Below are 22,466 nucleotides of genomic sequence, written 5' to 3' on the forward strand. Positions count from 1 at the left end.
TTGCTCCTCTTTACAGACACAAAATGCAGTTAAAATGTGTGTGCAACATGATCAGTGACAACAACATGCCTTTTCAACTCATACGTTGTGCAGAAACCGTACAAATCAGTACTCTCGCCTACCTGTTTTTCCACCGCTCGCTTCACCGAAAGCCCAAAATAATCGATTACAGAGATAATGCCTTCGCAACGAAAAAAAGTTTATTTCCCCCCAAGAAATGTCCATGTCTTCACACACTACTCTCCGATTTGCACACTTCCTGCAACAATCTCTTCTTCTGCGTATCCCTGCAACAAGTGAAATCCCACGGGACTTCAGCGTGGGACTGCTCTGGCGCTGAAGTCCCGTGGGATTTCTTGTTGCAGGTAAATGCAGAAGAAGAAATGAGTGGAGATCGGAGGTGTTTACAAGTGAAGAAGCTTGGAGTAAGAATAACGTGTGTTTATCTACTGTGGAGAAGAAATGGTTTGTGCCTTTCCAATGGTGGCAACAGAATGAGAAGGTACAAGTGCCTACACTTTCACCGTCTACCTTTCCATGACCATGAGACACTGCAGTTGTGGCTAGTTGTTCTTCAGCTGGATGTGCAAACTCCCAAACAAGTACTATGCGATCACGGAGATAATGCCTTCACGACGAAAAAACGTTTATTTCCCTTCAAAAATGTGTTGCCGCACATCCCTTCTCAAGCCGTGTCTGCCAAAACGAAGCTAAATGAAGTTATGAATATAACATTACCTCCACAGTGGTTGCAGCAGTCTTCATCCTCGGAATGGCATTTCTCTTCAGCCGGCCCCGCTGTGTTGTGTCTCTGTAGTCATCCTCCTCAAAATGTTCGCTGCAAATGCGGTGATCATTTTCACATAGTACTTGTATGGGAGTTTGCACATCCAGCTGAAGAACAACTAGCCACAACTGCAGTGTCTCATGGTCATGGAAAGGTAGACGATCAAAGTGTAGGCACTTGTACCTTCTCATTCTGTTGCCACCATTGGAAAGGCACAAACGCGAACCATTTCTTCTCCACAGTAGATGAACACACGTTATTCTTACTCCAAGCTTCTTCACTTGTAAACACCTCCGATCTCCACTAATTTCTTCTTCTGCGTATCCCTGCAACAAGTGAAATCCCACGGGACTTCAGCGCGGGACTGCTCTGGCGCTGAAGTCCCGTGGGAAGAAGAGATTGTTGCAGGAAGTGTGCAAATCGGAGAGTAGTGTGTGAAGACATGGACATTTTTGAGGTGAAATAAAATAATTTATAATAATAAATTTTTTTTCGTCGCGAAGGCATTATCTCTGTGATCGATTATTCTGGGCTTTCGGTGAAGCGAGCGGTGTAAAAACAGGTAGACGACAGTACTGATTTGTTCGGTTTCTGCACAACGTTTGAGTTGAAAAGGCATATTGTTGTCACGTAAGGGTCCTGAGCATGTTGCACACACATTTTAACTGCATTTTGTGTCTGTTAAGAGAAGCAAAAGGCACTCTTTAGGATATGCCCCCAAGAAGTGTATTATAACTAACTGGGAGCTCTGGCCATTAGCTGCAGGATCTCCAGTTTGCTAGAACCAAATCCGGTCGTTGTTTTTCCTATCGACAGTACTCTGTGACCTCTAGTGATCAAGACTAGGGTAAAAATCTGCCGAAGTTCCCCTTTAATAATCCTCCAGTGTCCTGTGGGTTTTCCCCGGGTGCTCCGGTTTCCTCCCACAAACAAAAAAATACAAATATAATCTATATAAATAATGTAAATATAATCTATAAATAAATAAAAATGTATATATAAATCTATTTTATACATAAATCTATAAATAAAAATTCTAATCTTTAATAAATCGTGATCTGCATTATTTATTAATGCCATACATGCATTTTGAATAAACATTCATTATTAAGAAAAACCATGAAATTACCATGAAACAACAGCACAGCGTTACTTTCACTAAGTGTCTGCTCACAATAAAGGAAATGTTGCCTTGGTAAAAGATAGGAGGTAAGCATCTCCCCACATACTCTTTCATTCATTCTCATCCTCAATGATCCTTCAACAAGATTGGACGGCTGAGGATGCTAGTACATTCGTGACTCCCTCTTTACTCCACGGTATTGGTGGCTCCATCTCCATCAAATTTTTCTATTACTCTGAGTTTCTGGCCCAGGAGAAACGAGGAGAGCATCTGAGCTGGCTCTGCATGTTCTGGATGATCGGTGGGATCTACGCCTCCGCCATGGCCTGGGCCATCATCCCACACTACAGTGAGAAAACGAACAGATCACTCAGTCAGGAAATCATTGTTACAGACAATATGTAGTTAATGTGTTACTTTAACCATTTTATTTTTCACTACAAAATGGGATCATTGCATTGGACAGGGGTGGAATCTAACTAACTATATTTACTTAAGACCTTTTTCTAATTACAGTTTTGAGTTATTTTTACATATTATCCTATTTTATACTTCCACTTTACTAAAATTTCAGATGGAAATATTAATATCTACAAGACCTTTTTAAGTTACAGATGAACATTTAAAAAAATGTGATCAACTTCTAAAATATAATGCATTTTACAGGCTACTCAATTTTGATTGGCCCTAATCATAAAAAATAGTAATAAATATATAATCTAAGGAAGAGATACTATTCAATACTTATTCCACCACTGCCTTTTGATGCTTCACTATAGAACAACTACATTAGTGGCTCTCAGGGTTCAGAGATTTTCAGCTGTGTTTGAGTGGGCTGCAAAACAAGAATTACCTTAATTTTCATCTTGTTTACTTTAGTCACCAGCAGTTATCTTAATAAGGTTAGGTATAATCAGAACTTATTTGATCAGTGGTTTCAGCCTTTCTACTAACAGTGTGTGTTTGTGGTATAAAATTGCAAGTATACTGCAGCTCTTGCTTCGCTTAGAGGAGTTTTTGAAAATACCAGACTGAATGTTTTCAGCAGCTATACAAATAGTATAGCACAAAGAAAAGAACAGCTGTGTAATGAGCTTCTTTACATACATGATCCTGCTACGGAGCCTTCATCCAGAGAGAGTCTGTGGTCTAAAGCATGTATGTTTACTGTAGATGTTTCAAGGCTAGGCAATCAATTATTTTCATTATAGCAGTTTTGTCTGGGGCTATAAGACATCTTAGTTTCATTGTTGACCCAGTAACTCCCTCCATTTAGCATTTATAAGAAGTATATAAACACATAATAATGATTCATACCACTCAAAATGCAGGTGAAAGCTGATATATAGACATTTCAATTGTCATGAAACATCTGTACATCATGATTGATGACACATTGTAACATAGCTGTGATCATATTTAATTACTACACAAAGCCAAATCTGTACAGTCTTCTGACAAAGTGAATATTTTGAATGGAGTACATATTCTGTTGTAATAACTTCTTATTTGTGTAAAGCCTCTTTTCCAGATTTTTGACCTGCATAATGTACTGTATGTTATACTATAAAAAATATTGGCAAAAGGAGAGAAACCTGGCTAAATAAAATGGTGCACATATGATAAAGTCACTGCAATGCAGTTTTCAATCCCTGCATGAAACCAGAGACTTACAGCATCAAAAGGGGAGTCTTGCATCTGCCTCTTAGCTCTTGTTCTCTCTGACACCGCCTTTCTCTATCTCCTCAATTAGGCTGGAGTTTCCAAAAGGGCTCGGCCTATCAGTTCCACAGCTGGCGTGTCTTTGTGTTGGTGTGTGCCCTACCCTCTGTGGCAGCCATCTCTGCCCTCACCACCATGCCTGAGAGCCCCCGCTTCTACCTGGAGGTCAGCCTGTCAGCTCTCGCCACACTCAGTCCTTGTGGAAATATTAGTTGAAAATACGTTGCCTTCTTGACTGCAATAACAGCCTTGAAAAAAGAATGGATCACTTGCCAAGTGGAAGATGCTGTGCTGCAGACAAAGTGCTGCTTACACACTTTTCCAGAATATTTTAAATAAATAAATAAATAAATAAATATGTTCATGTATACATATATACATACTGGAGCAGGCAAAACAAGCTACTTTTTATTCAGCGTATCTTGAATACTGACACACGAAAAAATGAACAGAAAAGTGTGGTGGGACAAGAATGGACCAGAATCAAAGTTCAGTGAAAACCCACTAAGGTGGGTGCTTTATTTTTCTTGGTGCAGCAAAGCAGTGAGTGCAGCGGTGTAGGCCCCTCGTGGCGTGGCTGGTGTGTCGGGTTGGGTCAGGTCTTGGGGAAATCAGCTGGGTAGGCGAGGTGTAGTAGAGGGGCTCATCGGTGAAGTGGTTCAGGGAGAGAGCAGGAGACTGGCAGGAGTTCCAGTACAGCCGGGGGGGTCATTCGGCTCCAGTCCTCCTTGTGTTTGGTTTATGGGCCTTCTGTGTGCAGAAAATAAAGCAGTGGTTAGCTGGAGAGGCGAACACAGACTCACTTTCCTCGCTCGGTGTGGCTCCTTTTGTCCTGGCCTGACGAGAGGGCAAACGGGAGGCAGCCTGAGGTGGTAATTAGTGATTGCCAGCCGTGCCTTGTTGTCGCCTACTGCTTGGCCATGTGCTTGGGTTGAGGAACACAATAGGAGGCAGCTCTCCACCAGCCATGTCCTCTAGAGGGTGCTGAAGCGACCTTTGAAGGTGTGTACCCGGCATGGCAACGGTTCAAGTGCCATTTGGCCACAAAAGTTAGAGATAATACACAAGATGTTTTAATTTGATTCTTATTGATAATGTTTTTGAAATGTTCAATTCATGAAGGAATCTTTCACAGCTCATATACAGTATGACATCTAGTGCAGTGGTGATTTTTGCAGTCTAAGATCATTACCATCCCCATATCCCCCACAGTCTGTTTATGTGCTCATTTATTCATGTATTCACTGGTTTATACAAACAGAAACTCTTATTTCTGTTGTATTGTACCAAATGTTCCTGCATGGTTTTTATTGTTTTTGGTTTAACTTTGATGTTTTAAGACCCCTGTTGTCACCCACCCACACTTCCTTTGATACTCACCGACATCAGCAGCTGGTTGCAGAGATCCAGAGAAAAAAATCTGCAAATTTGTATGAAATAGTAAATTTTTTAATATTTCGACATAAAAGTACATCATACATTTAATTTAGTCCAGGTTTTTATTGCAAGATCACTGGTTTAAGTCTCACAATGTAATTGAACCAATCTGTGCATAAGAATGTATGTATGTATGTATACACTGACGTGTCTTTGAGCCTTAAAGGAGTAGTTAAAATGTTTGAGAAGACTGATACCTCTCTTCTGTATGTAGGGTGTAGGTTAGCTTAGCTTAGCATAAAAAAAAGGGGGAACAGCGTCCAAAGGTAACAAAATCCAGCTCTCTCTCTCTCTCTCTCTCTCTCTCTCTCTCTCTCTATATATATATATATATATATATATATATATATATCTTGTTTGAAGAATATAAAATAATGAGATATGAGATATAACATGTTAATTAGTCAATTTTAGAAGTGCTGGTAGGCAGATTTTCTTGCTTTTGTACAGAGCCAGGAACTGTTCCCCTTGTTTCCAGTAGCCTATTTGTGCAACACTATGCTAACTGACTGCTAGATTCATATTTGTGTGGTACAGTATCAATCTTCTCATCTAACTCTTGATAAGAAAGCAAATAAGTGTATTTTCCAAAATGTGAAACTATTCCTTTAAGCACTTAACCCACATATGCACCAGTGTGTGCATGTGAAACACAAATTGCTGAATAAAATTAATGTGTTGTATTTAAATAGAAGCAAAGCTTTTTTTTTATCCTGAAAACATTTTCCTTAATTGGCTGTTCAATATTTATTTTCAACATCTAATTTTCCCAAATGTGTGTCAAAGTTTTGTGGTGTTTGGCACTCATTTCATGATCGAATCAAAACATTACTCAGTCTTACACCACATCACTAACCAGAAAAAAACCAGAGGCGTCACAAACTATAGCAAGCTGTAAAGACATGTTGAATTATTGAGAGTGACTCAGCACATGTTGGTGACCTTTCACCCTCCCTGCTGTGGGTTTAAGTTTTTGGTTTTTCTCCTCCAGAATGGGAAACACGACGAGGCGTGTGCTACACTATTTGTTGGCCGAACTATTTCTTGTCTGGGAGCAGACCTGGAAGAAATTGGTTTGTTGGTTAATTGGTGAGTTTAAGAGGTGCTGGAAGCTGTTTCCAGTCTTTATGCTAAGCTAACTGTAGCCTCAAAGACATGACAGTGGTATCAATATTCTCATCTTCTCATTTTGGTAAGAAAGCAAATAAGCTCTATCTAAAAATGTCAAACTATTTCTTTATGTTGCCCACTAGACCAGTGGTTCCCAACCTTTTCTTTAAAGGACCCTGTTTTTAATCATTGTGTAAACTGAGGACCCTCAACTACGTGACCTATTTATCATTATTTCATATTAAAAGCAATGCATAACAATAGTACAGAACAACTTATAGTAGTTAACAACAATTGAGAACTTCTTTTGCTGAATGAAGGGTTTATAGAAAAACATGTTGATATTCCTCAATGTCAGTAATCAGAACTGGTTTTCTTAGCTCATAAAAAGTTTTTGTTCTGGATATAATAAAATCAAATGCAAAAATATGCAACGATTCTTTAACCATTCACAACTGAACTATAAAAACCAGGAGACCTGTGATGTGTTGGTTGGTTGTTTCATGTCTCCCAAATTGGAGCAAATTGTCACACAGTATAACCACAGCCATCAGCTGCAACACATTGTTTCCTCACATTGCAGGTCTTGATACTGCAATCAGTACTTCAAAAGTAAATGGACCTGTACTTGTATAGCGCCTTTCTAGTCTTCCGACCGCTCAAAGCACTTTTACACTACGTGCCACATTCACCCTTTCGCCAATGATGACAAAGTCCATCGAACAGAAACTAATATTCATACACATTCACACGCCAATGCATGGCATCGGGAGCAATTTGGGGTTCAGTATTTTGCTCAAGGATACTTCGACATGTGGCACCAGGAGCCGGGGATCAAACCCACAACCTTCCGATTAAGGAACAACCCGCTCTGCCTCTGAGCCACAGCTGCCCACTGAAGTAGATACTTCAAAGACAGTGATATATTTCCTTCTATTTCACACAGGAAATGGCAACTTTCTATCTAACTCCCATGATCCCACGCTACTTCACAACATTAGCAAATTGTCTTTTGGTATTGATTTGCTAAAAGACCCCCTAGTGGCAGAGATGACATATTGCACATTTAAATGTTCATCAACACAGTTTTAATTAAACTATGTGAACACTTTAGGGACATTTAGAAATTGTCACTGCAACACAAAACAGACCTCTGGTCCTGTGTAGTGTATGCCTGAACCCGGTCTTCAGTCTGTTTCGTGCCTCATTATTTGTTACTTTTCTTCAGATTCAGAGGGAAAGTATCCACAGGAAGGAACGTGTTGCAGTGATCCTATTATTCCAGGCAAGAATTCAAGCAGTTTTATTATCGGCTCATTCATGTCACTATAAAATGAACATAGCCTAAATTCTTAGGGTAGGGTATACAAAAATGTCTGGCCTCCTCTTGAGTGCTAAGGCGAATGCAAACCACAAACTTGCAGTTCGAAGAACAAACCAAAGTCACTCACAGTTCGAAGAAAAAATCAACATGTGAAAAATTCTCACAGTTCAAGTTTTGCTTGTACACTCTAAGAAAATGAACACAGAGCTAAATGACTTGTTGCTATGCATTAGTTTTCTATATATATATATATATATATATGAAGTTAGGAATGCTAGACAAATCACCCCTAAGGGACAATAAAGTTTGTTCGATTCTATAGCGTCATTAGGATGGTAGATTATGTTGGTAGTAGTGGAGAGGACTCCAACAACCAAGTTGATTTGCTTGTGTGTCTGAAATTTTCTGCAGGAATTAGGAAGTTTTACCCTTAAAATCATGAGTAATTAGTATTAACATAATTTAAGATGTCAATAATATTATGTGAGGTATTGTACATATTTTTTTTGTTCATGATAATGAAGATATGCATGCAAACGTACAGCAATCAGCAGCTGTTTAAAGCCTTTTCCTTAAAACTGCAGGTTATAAAGCATGTCTGGTTTAAGGGTAATAAATAGCATTTGTACAGACCCAAAATTAATCTATTGTAAATTAGTGTACAAAGACATTAAAATTATTATTTTTACAAAAAGATCTATATCATTTTATAGATTTCTTTCTGTGAAGTAGCATGGGAACATGGGAGTTGTTGTCTTCACCACCACTCTAGACAGCCACAGGCACGTAACCAATGACGCATTATTATTATAAATTAAAATGTAGTTTGTATTTGGTTTTACCATGCCCTGGCAGGAAATAAATGGCAATCTCGATCAATGTTCAGAGTTTAAGCTTTTGTGGTCCACGGTTTCTTTAATGACTTCAGTGTCTACGATATCGACAAATCTGCTTTACAATTCTTCAAAAATTAGACAGGACTTCATATTTATAGCACATTTTAATCATTATTACAAATGCATTTGGCCATCAAAAGCGCTGTGTTAACATTTTGAAAACAGATCATCTCTTGTTTACTGTGTTAACATAGAATTCTACAAACCAATAAAAAATTGGAATTCTAATATATAACTTTATACATAATACATATGATATACAGTATGAACTGACATTCAGAAACTTTGGGTAACATGATGGTAGTGTCCTGGGGCTCTTGAGTTCTGGATCTGGTAGAGAACATATATTTGTGGAGAGATGTTAGGGATACATTTGTCTGGATGGATAAAAGTTATCTTCTGTATTGTTGTTTTAATACATGCGAAGTGACCATAAGCAACTTACCCATTAAGGACTCCACTCAAACTCCGAAATGCGGGTGATAAGGGTCAGGACTTTCGGGTTCACTGCATTGCTCTTCTTCTTTTCCTGGCGCTCTACTTTGGAGCCCCGGTCGAGATTGATCTTGAAGATGCACCTGTAGGTAAAGGAGTGGTACCAAATACAGACGCTGTAAGATATCCACAAAACATCAACTCAGAATAACACACCAGTCTTATCAATCTCAAATAAAAGATACACAAGGGATGGCAGGGGAGACAGGTAAGAGCTTCAAAGAGAAGTATGCTAAATCTAGCAAGTTCCAGTTTTATTCCAGGTCGGTTATTATTAAATTTGATGCACAACGTCTATGGTATACAGTATAGGCCGATGATGCATGTTCCATCTGGCTAGCATGTGAGCAGTTAGTTTGCTCGCTGCAGTAAGTCACTACGTCACCACATTCTGTGCTTTCTGGTGGGAGTGGGTCTTTGGCAGTCTCAATACTCAAATTCTTGTGTACCATGTCTGTGGCTCTCAGCCCTGAGACCATTTTTATAATATATTGTTTGACATTGTCTTTGTAGTTTTTGGACAACAATAAAGCTCTGAGGAAGAACATAAATCAAACTTTGATACACAATACTTGTTAATATGGGATACATTCTGTGTTGGTTTTGTTTTTTAATGGGATATGTTGATTATAAGAATAACTTTTAAATATCAGCAGACTTTAAGGCATCAGACAGATTGAACTGCAGTTTTAAGGACTCTGTAATCTCTTTCTAAAGAGAAAATAAAAAAGCTTTCATTCGCCAGCATGCAGTGCACATTGACATATTACCTTTTCAGGATGTGTTTGTACTGTATTTCTAAGGTCTCTTTGTGTTGGTGCTCTCTTCTTTATTAGTAAAATGTGACTACCATTTGGACCAGTTTAAGCTTCTCTAAAGATGTGACAGATACTGGTTGTTAATGCAATTCCAATTCTGTTTTTTTGATTGCAGTCGGTTTGCCTTATCACCCCTTTTAATGACCTAAATCACTAACAAGATTAAGGAACAGTCAGTGTTTCTTAGAGTGCTGAAGGTCTCTCAGCTTATCAGATCAGAATCATAAACTCAGTCTCTGAAGATGAAGCTAATTTATTATAAGCATGTGCGACATCTTCCCATTCAAGCCGATCTAGTGAATTTCAAATGAGCCAGGCCGACAATGAAGTGAACATCTGTTTATTTTACTCTTACTCTGAAAAACAGGCACATAAGCTGCTGAGAGACGATGCAGAGGACTACACACCCACTGCACACACACACACAGCTATGAGAGGGAGGCCGGTGAGTGGTTTATATTCTAATTTCCACATCAAAAAGTGACACAGATATACTGAAATATACAGATATCACATTTTGTTCACACACATAATACACAAACTGAAGAAAGAAAGCAGGAGGCAAGAGGCTGAATTGTTACTACAGCGATGATGTGACAGATGTTGACCATTTGTAAATTCTCAGCCTTCTATTTTTCCCCAGTCACCAAGCACTTCTCTGTATAGCTGGAAGAAGTTTGATGATGAGTTGTTTCCTCAATCCAGTCTTTCCTACGCTCAGATTACTTATTTTGTTCCCTCAAATGAATAATTTATGACGACAAATACAAAATTGTGCTCTCAAATTACTATTTTTGTCTGTTTTTCAGACCAAAATTAAAGTAAAACTGTATTAAAGCCAAACAGTCCTTAGCAGTTGTCGAGGGCAAAAGTTCCATGAAAAGACCCAAAGTGACAACAAATTGATATCTTGTTATCTGATATATCCTCTGTGCCATAGAGCTCCACCACACCGTTGCACTGGGCAACATTTTCCTTCATTACTGTGAACACACACACTGTATCTTATTTTAACTCAGTCCCACATACACCGTCCTGCTGCCCCAAATACTCACTAGAGTGGACGAGACTGGATTAATCCAACGCCAAAAATAGTCCCCAACAAATGTACAATTTCCTCCTGTTTGAGTAACTACAGTGACTAGCTTTTTAAAAAAAAATAAACTATATATTTGTAACTTGTTTTTTAAGATGTATGTCCTTAGTAACCAATGGGCTTGAGCCTGAGAGCCACAGACAGGGTAGAGAAATCAGAAAGTATCGAGAGATAGACCAACAAATTAGTAGTTTGGGTCTTTTGGACTTATTTGTTGACAGAATTCCTTAAATACATCCTTAAATCTGAGGGAATAAAATAAGTATTTTAGGGTACAAGTTACTAATTTGAGTGCATGATTTACCCACTTGGGGGAACATACTAATATTTCAACCCTGATGCTTAAACTGCTGAAACCTTTTGTTCCTTTTGCTCCACAGTAAAATCAAAGATATTATTCCTCACCTAAACACAAGTAAAATACGTCCAAGCGAGAGGTTATCACTGGTTTCACAGAGTAATGTTAACTGGGGTCTGAAGCAACCAGCTACTTCTCTCATAATATGGCACCTTATCAGGCAGGAAAAACAATGGTTATCATCAAATTCTTCCTTTAACAAGTCTTCAAACATTCAGTCTGCTTGTAAAAATCTCCAACAACACAATCCATCATTGGATCAGTGGTTTTAAAAACAATCCGCTTTTCTTTCCACATTCAGAAAACTTGTTCTTTGTTCTTTTATTTATGTCCAAAACCAGTTTTTATCCATCAGAGGATGCAGTGTAAAGTTCCAGAGTTGAGTCCTCGTATTGCTTTGTCTTTCAATATGGCAGATGGCTCTTAGGAGGAAGGAGTTTGTAGGAAAATGCAGGGACTCCAGTACAGAGCCCTGAGGGACCCATCACGACGAGGAGAGGCTGAACATACTGGCTCAGTGTAGTGCAGAGAAGGAAATTCAAGCCTCTGTCATCCAGTTTTACACCTCTGTTCACAGTTAATGATCCACCTCCCTGTGTAGTTGTGCAGCTAGTTCGAGATGTTGCTATGTGCTTGGGTTTAAGATAGAGCTGTAGGCAATATGTTAAAGGATAATTTAGATTTTTCGGTCTTGTTTTTGCCAAAATAATGATTGTTTAAAAACCACTGACTTCATTACACAGCTTGTAAGTACTGCTGTCCACTACATTGAGCAGAGAAAATTGTTATTTTAACAATTGTTATATTGCGTAATTTTATTGGTGAGTAGTATAACAGCAGCATGTTGAGAAAGCGGTGCACATCCCGGAAAACCTTTTCAGACTAAAGCAATTAAAGAACAACTTAACAGAAGCTGAAAATCTTGATTTCGCTGACCTCCAGGGATTTAACCTCTCACCTCGACACAGTGATGTGAAAGTGTACTCCAGAGTGTGTTAGTACACTATGACATCACTGTTGGGTGGAGAGAATAAACTCAAAACTTTAAAGCAACACTAAACAACTTTTGCTCAACAGCTTGCTCAACAGTTTGCTGAAGTAGCCATTAGTCATATCAGACCATATAAGACTGCACCAGCAAAACATTTGAGTATAATTCAACAAGAATCTTTTTTTCTTTATTATGAACTAAACATTTGATATATAAAACATTAGCTACCATAATACTGTGCAGCCAATTACCAGAGAATTCAGCAAGTGTATTCTATTATATTTAACTTTCCATTACTTCTTCTTTCTAAAGTTACATCACTTTAAACCACAGTGAACAACTTCAGCTTACTATTAAGCCACTCTTTAAATACTGTGATACCACATGCAGCTATTTTTGTTTATCTGCAATGTGACGTTATTGTATTTTGTGTTTAAATATCAGTAACTTTACTGGATGTGCACCAAAAAGATGTCAATTCAAAACGCAATCATCATGGTGGCAAAAGCTTAAATTAACCAGAATTATAGTTTACGTAGCTTATGTGGAAAATAAACAGCCTTTTAACACAGAGGCTCCATAGTGCCTTGAACAATTTACATACATAGCTTCAGAAAATACAACATTGTACATAATACAGGAGTGTATAGCAGAAGCATAAGAGATCAGTATTTATTGAACATCTGTGTGACTTTAATTTGTTAAACTGTTGAAGCAAAAATCACCTCTGCATGGTTTACAGCATGCCAAGTGCCACTTAACAGTTATAAATTCTCAGTTTTGATAAACAATTATACCAATTATTTAATAGTTAGAGCCGTTTTAAGATGATTCCCAAGTCAAAGGTTACACACAGGCAGCTAGTATGCTTTTTAGTGGAAAACTAACATAAGAACATGAACAATTTCTTTCCATCTTTTTCTTTCATCGCCCTTAACAGTGCTCTTTATCTCCCAGGCACGAGAGTCCTTAGGTGCAATGTCCTTTATAAGGTAAATGGGAGTAACAATGCTGCAGAGATGTACAGGATACTTAATAGACACCAACTATGACATTCAGAGTCTCTCTTTGACCGCGGAGTTTGGAAATGGAGTGCAGTTGTGGCAGGTCGCTTATAAACAGTTTATCAGAGAGTTTAGATCAGAATGAGTCAAGGCAGAGCCAAAATCCCTCCAACAAATTCTCTTTTTGGTCCTCAGACTCATTTGACCAAGACCACAGTCTGCCCGGTCTCGGCCTTCTGGGAACAGTTGTCCGTAGTTTTGGTGTTGTCGGCGCGCGGGCGGCGCAGATTCAGAAAGCTGAAGCGTGCCTCCAGGCTGAAGCTCCTCTTGGTGCTGGAAGTGGAGCTGCTGCTGCTGCTGCTGCTGCTGCTGTTGTTGTTCGTGGTGGCGGCCGGAGCGTTGTCCAGATCCCCCTCTGCACCTTCTGCCCGGTCACCTGCAGCACCGGAGAAGGTCAGTGAATGGTTAATGAGACGTGAGCATGATTGGCACTAATTATTAAACAGATTAAACAGGTATCAGTGCTAACTGGATGTCCCTGTTTCTAGCCAATATCGCAAGATTTCGCTGTTGTTGCAACCTGCTGCACTCACGTGTTTAACATCAAAATGTTTGGCTGGAGAAGAGTTGGTGGAATGTCTTAAAAAGTGAGAATCCACAAAAAAGTAAAACCACATCTGCGAGGGAAAGACGTCATTCCAACAACACACAAACAACAGGTATACAGAACAATCTCATTTATGGGAACGAACAGGTGGACACACACACACACACACACACACACACACACACACACACACACACACACACACACGAGCACTCTCAGTTATTCATTAAGGCCGACAGAAGTGTGGAGAACTATTGCAGATGTTTTTCGGCTCTGCAGGTGAAGCGCTCGGCTCGCTGTCACTTTGACTAATAGGCTCCTGTGGCGGAGCAGGTGTGAGTCGAGCAGGTAGCGCCAGATCGTACGTCTTTCCCAGAATAGATTCTTAAACATCATCCATCTCACTTCCCAGTTTCTTTTCTTATTTGTGTTCCTCCTGTGTAACAGCACGTGCTGCACACAAATGCACCCATTTGCAGGTGAGCAGCCGTCACTTGCAGCCGAACATTTCGAACCCGATTTATACACCTGTTAATAAAACATATATCTCTATACTACTGCTACTTTAATGTTTATTAACGTCTTATTACCTTCTACTGATAAAAACCATTAAGGAACAGCTTACAATGAAACTTCCTCGGAACATCCCTTGTTATTTATATTTATGAAAATGTAGATATTTGAAACCTTTTAAAAAGGGGAGAAAAGTGTCGCTATATTCTGCTGTAACACAGAAATCACCCACCTCTCTCCAGGTCGCATTCTGGTGACGACGCTCCACTGCACTCGCTGCGAGGCCCGAGCACCGGAGAGATGAGGCCGAAGTCGGACAGCGACACGGTGCTGGGAAGGTCCAGGCTGCAGGGCCTGGACAGAGGAGACGGAGAGGAGGAGGAGGAGGAGGGTGTGGGCGACGGAGAGGCGGAGGAGGATGTGCAGGGGGAGGACGAGGAGGAGCTGGCGAAGGGGCAGGGCGACAGGAGCTCCTGAGGGCTGCTGGGAGATGAGCCCAGGCTGCAGGTGGAGCGAGTCTCCGAGTCTTCCTCCGACATGATGCTGCTGCCGCCACAAGCCTCGTCATCGAAACACACAGACGCCACTGCGGGCAGGAAGAGAGAGAGAGAGAGAGCAAGAGTTTAGAGGTATACGTGATGGGAGAAAGGGGGGAGGAAGAAATGAAAATGGTGCAGAGGGAGAGGAGAGCAAAGTGCAAAATGAGACAAAGAGCAAGACGGTTCCAAAAAGTATTGAAAGAAGAAGAAATAAAAGGAAAGATGGAGGGAAGGAAGGAGGAAATTGAGCGTGAAAGGAGACAAGAAGGAGTAGTGATGAGTGAAGGAAGGATGAAGGGTGAAGAAAGGAGAATGGGATGGAAGAGAAGAGAAGAGTAAAGAGGTGGGGAGAAATGAGACGAGGGAGGGAAAGAGAAGGATGTAGGGTTGAAAGAAAGAAGGGGGAGATAAAAGAGAAAGGAGGGAAGGTACAGAATGAAAAGAAGGAGAAAGGGAGTGGAGGGAGGGAAATGGGTAAGAGGACAAAGAAAGAGAGGACAGAAAGATGGAGGAGTGATGGACAAGGACAGGAGGAGGTATAATGGACAAAGAAAAAAGAGGGAAAGAAAGTGTGAGTAAGAGCAAATGAGATATAAAAAGAACTCTAAAGTGTCACATAACTCCCAGCGGAGGAGTTTCACTTCCCCCGACAGAAATCAAAGCACACGAACGCACCATCGGCTGTCGTTATATTCAGCCACAGATTCCACGGTGCCTGCTCTGGGATTGGACGCCTCCGCTGCTCTGCGGTTACCATGGTAACGCTTTTCTATTTATTCCAAAGTGAAGACGAACGTGATGTAGACGGCACGGCATCGTCTCAAGTAAACTGCAGCCCAGTTCTACACATGTTAAAGTGTTTGTTCACCGACTGCCTGCCGTCCTTTACAACCTCCGTTCTCTGTGTGCTCTGACGTAAGCAGCGCTCCTGAAGGGTCTCTCTCTCTCTCTCTCTCTCTCTGGCTTCCAGACAGAAGAGCCAGACAGCTCTTTCAAAAAACCAATTACTCTTTAAAAAGATACGTTTGCTGTATCTCGTTCTGTCTGTGCTATTCTAAAAGTTACTTCACTGACCCCCATTTATCACTAAAGGAAGCTAAATGACAGAAGAGCGATTGAATCTCGCTGCAGCTGACCCTGACATTTACAGTCACCGGGTGAGCACAGCTGTTACTGTGGAGGCTGACAGCAGAGCGGCATGATGGGAAGGTTTAACATTTACTAATTGGCCTTTTATCTCATCAGGAGAATCGTGCGATACGTTTCAAGGTTTGTGCTGAATAGAGTTTATGTAACAAGGTAAGAGGACCTGAGCTGAACAACTGTGGTTCTCTTTCACACACGTCCTTCTGTACTCACTGGATATTCCGTCCGACTCCATCTTAAAGTTTGAGATGTCGTCCCCGGAAACACTATCGCCCTCGGCGCCCACGCCGCGCCCCCGGGGGCCCATGGCGGAGTTTCGCCGTCGCTCGTGGATCTCGTCGGAGATCATCTCCAGGTTCCTGAGGGCCGTCTTATACTCGCCTTTGGCCTGAGACAGCTTGGCCTGCCGCTCGTCCACGTTCTTCTTCAGGTTCTGGAGGGGGGGAGACGATAGGATGAGCCCACAACCACACCCAGACAATGCTGTCCAACAATGCTAACAGCTCTCATTTGTGTTTTAAGTCACAGAAAAACAACTGCAGTCTAATCACAGCCTAAAGCACACACACAACCACAGCATCGTCGCTGCAGCACAGACATGGCGAGTCAACGCATTCTGAATGTTTGGACTTTGTGCTCAAGGTATTTAACCCTTGATCGAGCTCCAGCACGGCTACATCAACAGCTGCACCGAAAATTATCCTATCCTCCAGAGGGATTCAGAGGGGTCGAGAGGGGGAGTAAATTACAGCCGAGCAGCCGTCACGTACCTCCAGCTGCAGATAGTACTTCGCCTTCATCTCAAAGTAGGGCCTGCGGAGGAGGAGGAGGACAGGAGAGAGAGGGAGAGGGGAGAGAGAGGGGAAAAGATTAGATCAGAGGGGAAAAAATACAGAGTAACCCAGAAACTAAGAGCAGTACCCACACCATCACCATGGCAACCTGGAGGAAGAGAGGGAGATAAAGGGGTTGTGATGTTGGATGAGCGTACGGTGCAGAGCGGATTAACACCCTGCTGAGATGACACGCAGCCAGACTGCGGCTGATCATTCAGTAAAGAAACTAAATACAGAACCAAGTGCTGAGAGAAGATATGCACGTTTCTTACTCGGCACAGTTTTCAGTGACATTTCCTGTATCGACAATATAACAAATAATAATCTTCCATTAAATATGTAAAAGTTCAATTTGCAAAACCACAATGTAGAAATCCTCCACTAAAATATCATGTCAATAAAATCTGATCAAAGCGTTCCCACACAGTGTAACATTTACAGTGTGTAACATTTACAGTGCGTAACATTTACAGTGTGTAACATTTACAGTGTGTAACATTTACTGTGTGTAACATTTACTGTGTGTAACATTGAGGAGGATCTATTGGCAGAAATTGAATATAATATTTATAGGTATGTTTTCATTAGTGTAGAATCACCTGAATATAAGAATTATTGTTTTTCGCTACCTCAGAATGAGACGTTTTATCTACAGAGTAAGTAGGTGCTCTTCCACAGACTCCACCATGTTTCTACAGTAGCCCTGAATGGACAAACCAAACACTGGCTCTAGATAGGGTCTTTCATGGTCACCATAGTTTCTCTTACACAATGTGAAGGGGACGGTGAGTTGACGGAGTTGCAATCTGAAACTACACCACTAGATGCCACTAAATCCTCCACACTGGTCCCTGAAGAGATAATAAAAGTTCGGAAACTTTAAGTGAACACAACTGGGAGAATAGTAAGGGACATAGGACATGCATGTCTTTACTAACCCTCTTCTGGATGAATACTTTTTGTTCCCTTTTAAATACTTTTTCAGACATGTTAGTAACTGTTAATGTTTCAGCTCATCTGTACATTGACTTTACTTCTGCCTCTGGAAAGCGTTAGATAACGGCAGGAGGCTGACACGGCCTTCCACAGGCTCTGAGCAATAAGGTATACACATGGGGATTGAGGGAGGGTCTTATGTAATTTATCAGCTCTGAAACAGAAGTTTTACTGAAAGTTGGGTACAGAAACGTTACCCTGAGCTCCAAACGTAATCTTACTCAACAGGGAAATTAACTTCTTGACAGCCCATTAATGGAAACGGGAAAAAATAATGGCACTGAGATGTGATGTCACCTTCTTGCGTGCAGGGCGATTTAGAGATATTAAAGGTTTGAGTGTCCGTGGGCTTTCGGGCAGATGATTTACAGTTTTTATTTTCAATAGGTGATTAAAATATAAAATCTAAGGAAAAAAACCATAAAAATGGAATCCATTTGCTGAGTGGTGTTTGAAAGCTGAAACCCTGCCGTGCAAACAGTGTGTAGTTTAACAGTTTCTTTTTAAACTTGCGCAGAGGGAATCTTGCTGCTCATCTGCATTTTAAATACCAGAAGCATTTTCTGGGCTTCTTTTCAACTGTGGGGAAAATTGCTTTTAATTATCAGTGGCTTTTTTTTCAAATGTGGGTATTTTTTCAGTCACAAATCTGTGTTTCAAATTTGTGCATCTTTATTTGTTTTGAATAAAAAAGCCACCATGACGTAAAATCAAAGGATGGACATGTGATCTCTGGGAAATGCAAAAATACCTCGCCCAGTCATGCACAGAAATACCAAGAGACAATACTGCAGAGGGAAATTCTATGCTTGTTTATTCATTATATTTCATTTCAGAGTTATCACCTGGAACATGACTAATGCTGAGGTTTCGCTCTGACAACCGCATCATTGTGACATTACAGGAGCATCACCTCGTGACAGATTTCCCCTCAAACACCTGACTGTTTGGTTGTGGTTGTGGTTGAGTTTCACTGCTTTAGAGAGACACCACTTTCAGCAGAATGGGGAAGAGCAACCTGCTCTTTAAAAAAACGGCTCAGGTGCAAGTTAAAAAAATAAGACTTCAGACCTCATCAGGGTTAAACAGATGGATCGGGCTTAACCTGCTCGGAAAGCCAGAAACCACATCGTCTGGTTTCATTGAGGTCTGGTGGAGGGACAGCGAATGTCTGCTGCCGGACAGATTGATTGCTCTTATAATCAGTCCTGTGTGTGTAAGTGAGACTCCCCCTGTAACAGATGACATTATGCTGATGGGGACTTCTTTGTCTGCAGCTCAACATTTGGCTAACGTCACCCACTAGCAGACAGTCGTGTGCTGGCAGCTCGGCACCTCGCTGTGACCACATGCCAGTCCGGCAAAGAACACGATTAATGGCCAAACATAAAACCAGGCTGGAAATACTGCGGTATGAGTAATGTTCTGAGTATATGTGAACTGTTTGAGGAGGTACTTTTAGTTCTAAATACACAAAATAGTCTTCTGGTCAGCCCTGGTCTGTACTCGCGAAGGATCCCAAAATGTATACAAATCAGGCCACGGACCCATATTTAATAAGATTTAGTCTCAGGGACCCCTGTCTGAAAAGATTTATATGAATATTCTGTTTATATAACTGTTGATATTAACAGATAAACAGTACAGAGTGTTTAACCTGTGAACAGAATAATCCTTATCTCAGTGGGTTTACTTCTAGTCAATTAAATTATTGTGAAATTAAAATATTTCCCATTTTTCTAGTCAGGTTGAGAACCACTGCTCCAAAACACATTTGACAAAAATCTGACTATTTGACCTAAACTGTTGTCTTTAATGGCATTAGCTTGAACAAAACACACTAATCACAATTATATGAAACTAAAAATACAGTAATGACACTAGCTTCTATTTGACACATAACCTCGTTTGCTCGTCCATATTTGATTATTAGCGAGCTAAGAAACAGATTAGATTAAACAACAAGAACGCAGTTTCAGGCGAAATTATTAAATTAAGTTTGAACTTTGTTGAACGTATGACGATATCTTCATACAGTCATTAAAAGCTGCTGTCAGTCAAAGTACTATTTTGAGATAAAGCGGTATTATTTGTAAAAAAAAAAAAAAAAAGATTATTTATTTATTGTCAGAAATCTAGGACTCTCCCTAAAATCTTTTAACTTTATTCACTTTAACATCGTCCTAAAACTGCCAGAACAGCTAAAAGTACCACTGCTTACTGCTAACCCCTAACCCTGTTCAGAGCTGCTGAGCTCCGATGTGGCTGCCTGAGTGCACGTTAATCCTCTTTCCCTCCCTCTCTGCCACATTAATGAGCAGTCACAGTTGGTGTGTTTGTTGAGCTCTTACTTGGACTTGTTGATGGTGCGTTTGAGTTTTTTCTCCAGCTGCTTCATGCGGCCGATTGCTGCCGTGTATTTGGCCGCCGTCTCCTTGTGCACCAGTTCGCTTCTCGTCTTAGTGTGCTCCGCCTCCATCACCTGTAACAGCCAATCAGAACTCACCGTCAGCCACGCACAGAGAAGGAGAAGATGCAGAAGAAGGAGGAAAAGAAGAACAAACTTCCATTTCTGGTGTCAGCCCCCCCCCAACCCTCCTCACCCGCTGGGTGGCGTGGTTCAGCATCTCCTGCCAGGCCGAGTCAAACTGCCGGTTGTCCTCCTCCAGGAGCCTCTGCTCAGCCAGCGAGATGGTCTCCTTCGCCGCCCGCAGGACCTCAGTGGCTCTCTGGAAGTCCTGGGTGGCCTTCTGGGCCTCCAGCTGGGCCTGAAAGACACAGAGAGAGAGATCAATTATAAAAACATCACAGACCAGCTGATATACAATGGAGGCTTTTTATGGTTGTTCCTGCCTGAGGAAAACAATCACAACCCATGGTCTTTATTACGCCTTCGGGCCTATTTTACAGCTACAGTGTATTTATTATCTTCGGCAATTATTATTAATAATAATAACAACAATAATATTATTATTAGTAAGATTGTATTCACACGTGGTCAACAAGAGGCCGATGCAGGTCAGTCAGTCAGTCAGTCAGTCAAACAACCTACTCACATGTAGCTAATCTGAATTTCTTAATCTATGGAGAACTGTAGAAATCATTTTCGCCATGTTACATCTGCTCCTTATGAAGCAGTGATTCCACTATAAACATTTAGTTGTGAAACCAGTTTAATCTTCCCACCTAAGCTGTAAATTTACTCCCACAGCTGCTCCTCATGTCTTAATGAATTCACTGTGGGACTGCACACTTCAGGCACTCTTCATCCACAGAGCACTTTGCACGATACATAACTTGTTTTTATGTTAAAAGTGCTTCATGTCCTCTTATTTACTGACTGATTTTCTCTCCTGAGTAACTTGCCCTTCACCAAACCCTGCATTAAATTAATTAAATAAATACAATTATTGTCCCGTAAAAGTCTAAATTAACCTTTATGAATTTAGAAGCTTATTTAAGACGATTGAATCTTTTAGTCAATAAAATGTCAGAACATTTTCTCTGGCATGCACTGTAAATAAAGACTTATCAGCAGTAAATGTCATGTTTTTTATGTTAGGAGTCTCTACAGAGAAACACCAGGCACTTTTTCACTACTCTGCTGATCAAAATCATATCATATCATATCCATATGCATTTTTGCTTGAAATAATAATTAAGAATAATTAATTTTATGTTCATCAAGCATTAATCAATCAGTAGTTTTCTCAGATAAGAATTCACTTATAAACACGTGTTTGTCCCATTTCATTCAGGGAGCTGAGCATCTCATCCATTGAGTTCTTGTTGAGTTTAAATCCAGAACATATGACACACACAGGGACAAAAATAACCCAGATCAGTGTAAAAAAATAGAAACGTTAAAGCGCTTAAGGCCAACAGCAAAGGTCTTTGTTATCATGGTCAAGCGCCGCGCTACAAAAGACTTCACATGTCGGAATGATGTGAAACGCAAGATGAGACCGTCGTCATGCTTCAGTGGGAGTGAATATGTGTGAATGCATGTTGTGTGTGTGCCTCTGGGTAACTGGACAATAGAGGGTGGACGTGGAGTGTGTATAAAATCTAATAACTACATGTCACTGAGTAAAGTACGGCATAGTGTTTTGAGAGAACTTCTGTTATGATATAAAAGTACCACTGAATTTTTTCAAGGTTATGAAGAAAAACCTTTTTGCTGAATACTCTGACAGATTACTGGAATTAGGACAAGAAAGCCTTATTGCTCTCTCCCAAATAATGTTAATATAGAAAAGAATATAATAATATAAGAAAAAGTATTTTTGTTAATTGCCTAAAAAATATTTCTTATAATTTTCTTCTTGGTATTGAAGTATTTTAATTTACAAACAGAGCAGCCGCTGTTTCTTGCTGATTTTTTTCTCAGTGTAGAAAATGTAAAGATTTTCTCTGGTATGCATCCTAATGTATACACCTATCAGCAGTAAATGTTGTGTTTTTAATGTTAGGAAGTGATGTTAGGCACTTATTCACTACCTCTGCTTGTTAAAAACCCTCTAAATTCAGTAAAATCCTTTAACCGTGCACAGTAGCAGTGTTTATTCTGTCATCTTAGGGCGGCTGATGGCAAGAATCAACACTTTTACGTAGTAAGGTTTCTGGCATTCGCCCATAACCATCTACAGTCATTTACACACTTTATGA

General features: G+C 40.4%; 2 protein-coding genes across 2 annotated transcripts in view; one reads left to right on the forward strand and one right to left on the reverse strand.

Moving 5' to 3' along the window:
• The first annotated feature begins 1,655 nt into the window (after nt 1-1,655).
• Nucleotides 1,656-5,291, forward strand: LOC127367071 (synaptic vesicle glycoprotein 2A-like). The gene is made up of 2 exons (XM_051406600.1): nt 1,656-2,259; nt 3,664-5,291. Exons 1-2 carry the CDS (start codon nt 2,040-2,042, stop codon nt 3,846-3,848), a joined length of 405 nt encoding a protein of 134 aa, XP_051262560.1. The 5' UTR covers nt 1,656-2,039; the 3' UTR covers nt 3,849-5,291.
• Nucleotides 5,292-10,036: 4,745 nt separating this feature from the next.
• The window catches only part of sh3bp5b (SH3-domain binding protein 5b (BTK-associated)), a 39,225-nt gene continuing 26,795 nt past the window's right edge, over nt 10,037-22,466 (reverse strand). The window contains exons 4-9 of the mRNA XM_051406585.1: nt 20,402-20,566; nt 20,150-20,280; nt 16,737-16,779; nt 16,180-16,399; nt 14,514-14,867; nt 10,037-13,597 (exon numbers count right to left, since the gene is read on the reverse strand). Coding sequence (XP_051262545.1) covers nt 13,359-13,597; nt 14,514-14,867; nt 16,180-16,399; nt 16,737-16,779; nt 20,150-20,280; nt 20,402-20,566 — 1,152 coding nt within the window. The 3' untranslated portion in view covers nt 10,037-13,358. The remainder of the gene's footprint in view (nt 13,598-14,513; nt 14,868-16,179; nt 16,400-16,736; nt 16,780-20,149; nt 20,281-20,401; nt 20,567-22,466) is intronic.

The sequence above is a fragment of the Dicentrarchus labrax genome, unplaced genomic scaffold (assembly GCF_905237075.1).
Source record: "Dicentrarchus labrax unplaced genomic scaffold, dlabrax2021, whole genome shotgun sequence".
Lineage (NCBI taxonomy): Eukaryota > Metazoa > Chordata > Actinopteri > Moronidae > Dicentrarchus > Dicentrarchus labrax.